This window comes from Ranitomeya imitator, chromosome 4, assembly GCF_032444005.1.
Source record: "Ranitomeya imitator isolate aRanImi1 chromosome 4, aRanImi1.pri, whole genome shotgun sequence".
Taxonomy (NCBI): Eukaryota; Metazoa; Chordata; class Amphibia; order Anura; family Dendrobatidae; genus Ranitomeya; species Ranitomeya imitator.
Window position 1 is genome coordinate 710405510 of NC_091285.1, and position 3658 is coordinate 710409167.

General features: G+C 44.5%; 1 protein-coding gene across 1 annotated transcript; it reads right to left on the reverse strand.

Annotated features, from left to right (window-relative positions):
* Window positions 1-961: 961 nt before the first annotated feature.
* Window positions 962-1945, reverse strand: LOC138674868 (olfactory receptor 5P64-like). The gene has a single exon (XM_069762688.1). It carries the CDS (start codon window positions 1943-1945, stop codon window positions 962-964), a length of 984 nt encoding a protein of 327 aa, XP_069618789.1.
* Window positions 1946-3658: the final 1713 nt, after the last annotated feature.

The window sequence follows — 3658 nt, forward strand, 5'->3', positions numbered from 1 at the left end:
GACCTTTGGCCTGTACCCCGACTCCATCTTACGTCTCACGTTTTGGTTACCACGTTCCCGGTAGGTTCTGACATCTTGCTTGTCCATGACGATTCTCTGCTCGCCCCTTCTGTACTGCGATGCTATCTCCGTGTATGACCTTGGCTTGTTTCATGTCCCTTTCATTACCTGTGACACCTGTGTTGTTGTTCAGTGTTGCTGTGCTGTGTGTGCAGCCTCCTTTCCTTAATCAGCACCCCCTGGTGGAGGTTGCTCTATACTGCACTGCAGCAGCACATCACAATCCCCCCCCAGAGTCGGATTTTCTCTGGGGTCTCGGAAGTCGGGGGTAGCCGAGACCCCAGAGAACATGATTCGGGGTTTTTTTTACCGACCCCGCTTTTACGATCGCCGGTAATTAACCATTTACCGGTGATCGCAAAAAAAAAACGCCATTTCCCCTTTAATTTCTCTGTCCTCCGATGTGATCGCACATCAGAGGACAGAGAAATGGGGTCCCCAATAGCTCCCCGATACTTACCTGTCTCCCCCGGTGCTCCTCGTGGTTCCCGATGGGCACCGCCATCTTCTTCCGGCAAAAAAATAGCGGGCGCATGCCCGGCACCGGGAGGATCTTTGGGGTCTCGGCTGCTAGGGTTAGGGTTAGGGCTAGGGCTAGGGTTAGGGCTAGGGTTAGGGCTAGGGTTAGGGCTAGGGTTAGGGGTAGGGTTGGGGCTAAATTTAGGGTTAGGGTTGGGGCTAAATTTAGGGTTAGGGTTCTTTCACACTTACGTCGGTACGGGGCCGTCGCAATGCATCGGCCCGACATACCGACGCACGTTGTGAAAATTGTGCACAACGTGGGCAGCGGATGTAGTTTTTCAATGCATCTGCTGCCCAATCTATGTCCTGGGGAGGAGAGGGGGAGTTGGGGAGATAAAATTTTAACTCCACTCCCCAGAAAATCTAAACTGTTTATTACTTATTTGCATTTTAAAATAAAAAATGAAAAGCAACTCAACAAAATTGTGCTATAAAATGTACTTATCAATTTGTTATAAGCATCAGTGATATCCTTATTACTCAGACTATATATTATAGGATTAAGAAACGGTGTAACTACCGTGTACAAAAGGGAAAGAATTTTTTTTGCATGAACCGAATTTGGAAATAAGTATATACTTAATGCAGATCCATAATGCATGGCCACTACAGTCAGGTGAGAACTGCAGGTGGTGAAGGTCTTCTGCCTCCCCGTTGTAGATGAGATCTTCAGTATAGTAAAGATAATGTAGATATATGAGACAATAATCACAGCAAATGGACAGATTGCTAGGGGTATCATAAAGAACATGCCTTCTGCCTTCACTATAGAGGTATCCGAGCAGGAAAGTTCAAGAATCGGGTCTCTATCACAGAAGAAATGGTCAATGATATTTGGCCCACAGAACCACAAATAACTCATGGTTACTGAAAGAACCAAGATTACTACCAAAATGATCAACCAAGACAACAAAAAGAACCTGAGACAAAATGAGAGGTCCATAACTGAGGTGTAATGTAGAGGGTGACAGATGGCCTGATACCGGTCATAGGACATCATGGTCAATATAAACGTTTCTAATATCCCGGAGGCTGAAAAAAGGAAATATTGAATCAAACATCCAATAAGTGACACAGAGCTTCCCTCATACAGCACAATGTGGAGCATGTTGGGTACGATGGTGGTGGAGAGAAGAATATCGGAGAAGGAGAGTTGTGTGAGGAAGAAGTACATGGGAGAGTGGAGCGATCGGCTGGAGGACACCACCAGGATGATGAGAAGGTTTCCACATATAGTCACACAGTAGATGACCAGCAAAATAAGAAACAGGAAAATTCTTAAATTATGAAATTCTTGAAATCCGGAAAGAAATATTACAGTCACTGAGCCGGTTTTATTTTTTATATCATTTTCATCTTCCATATGATATATCAGCAAATGTTCAGTTCAATCAAATTGTTCTGCTTTTATGGACGTTACCTGCAGAAATAGCACAGAAAACATATATATTACACTGTTTACTTATTTTAATATTAAAATTAAATGATTAAAACAAAAATAAAATAGAAAATCATGAACTGTTAGGCCATGTTCACACAGTGCGTTTTTTTCTGTGGAACCGCAGCGTTTTTGCCGCTGCGGTCCCGCAGCTGTTTTCCATGCAAGGTACACTACAATGTACCCTATGGAAAACAGGAACCACTGTGCACATGATGCGGGAATCGGGAAAAAAAGCCGCGCTGAATAGCCGCGGTAAAAAAGAAGTACCATGTCACTTCTTTTTTCGGAGCCGCAGCGGTTCTGCACCCATAGACCTCCATTGTGAGGTCAAACCCGCAGTAAAACCCGCAGATCAAAAATATATCTGCGGGTTTTATTGCGGTTTGTGGTGCCGAACCGCTGCAGCAGGAAGTGCGGGGAAGCGGGCGGAAGTGTGTGGGCGGAGTGTGGCTGCCCCGATCCCACCCCCCATGCTCCGATGCCCCCCCCGTGCTCCGATGCCCCCCCGTGCCCTAATCTCCCCCCCTTATACTAACCCGGCCTCCTGGTGTCCGTCCGGCCTTCTTCTCCCTGGGCGCCGCCATCTTGCAAAATGGTGGGCGCATGCGCAGTGCGCCCGCCGAATCTGCCGGCCGGCAGATTCGTTCCAAAGTGCATTTTGATCACTGAGATATAACCTATCTCAGTGATCAAAATAAAAAAAATAGTAAATGACACCCCCCCCTTTGTCACCCCCATAGGTAGGGGCAATAAAAAAATTAAGAATTTTTTTTTTCCACTAAGGTTAGAATAGGGTTAGGGGTAGGGTTAGGGGTAGGGTTAGGGGTAGGGTTAGGGTTAGGGGTAGGGGTAGGGGTAGGGTTAGGGTTAGGGGTAGGGTTAGGGTTAGGGGTAGGGGTAGGGTTAGGGTTAGGGGTAGGGTTAGGGGTAGGGGTAGGGTTAGGGTATTTTCAGCCATTTTAACCCTAAAAAACTTCCTAGAAAACACACAGACTCTGCATAGAAAACTGCATAAAAAAACGCATCAAAAAACACATCAAAAAACGCATGAAAAAACGCACCAAAAAAGCACCAAAAAAGCACCAAAAAAAGGACCTGCGTTTTCTGCAAAGAGCTGCGGTTTCAGTCCTGAAAAAAAAAAGGAGGGAAATCAGGAACGTGTGAACATACCCTAAACTGTTTCGTTATGGAACTGTAAATACAAGTTGGTAAAATTCCAGAGTTACATAGTCACTAAGAGCTAATAATAATTGTAGAGAAATAATAACAATTATTCTAGAAAACCCTTCAATAATCATAGAACAATTAATCCTGTTAAAAAGAAGAAAAATCTTCCTGAATCCAAATGTGGGAATCAGAATATTATCCCTGGAGAAGAATTTATTCATTAACAAAATACAAGATATCTTGCAAAAAGCAAACAGCAGCTTCTTAAAGGGGTTAACAAAGTTCATTTTAATTCATGGATCTTGGGATATAAATAAATTCCACAATTAGATTAGTTTAAATAATGTTCCTGCGCCGAGATAATCTCATAAATGTGTCTCTGCTGTGTACTGTGTAATGGTCGTGTCTGACCGTGCAGGAACATGGTCTGATCACATCTCGCCTCCTGGGACGGGAGGAAGTAAACGA

Coding starts and splice junctions, on each gene's coding strand:
- LOC138674868 (XM_069762688.1), bottom strand. CDS start 1,945: ATGGAAGATGAAAATGATATAAAAAATAAAACCGGCTCAGTGACTGTA.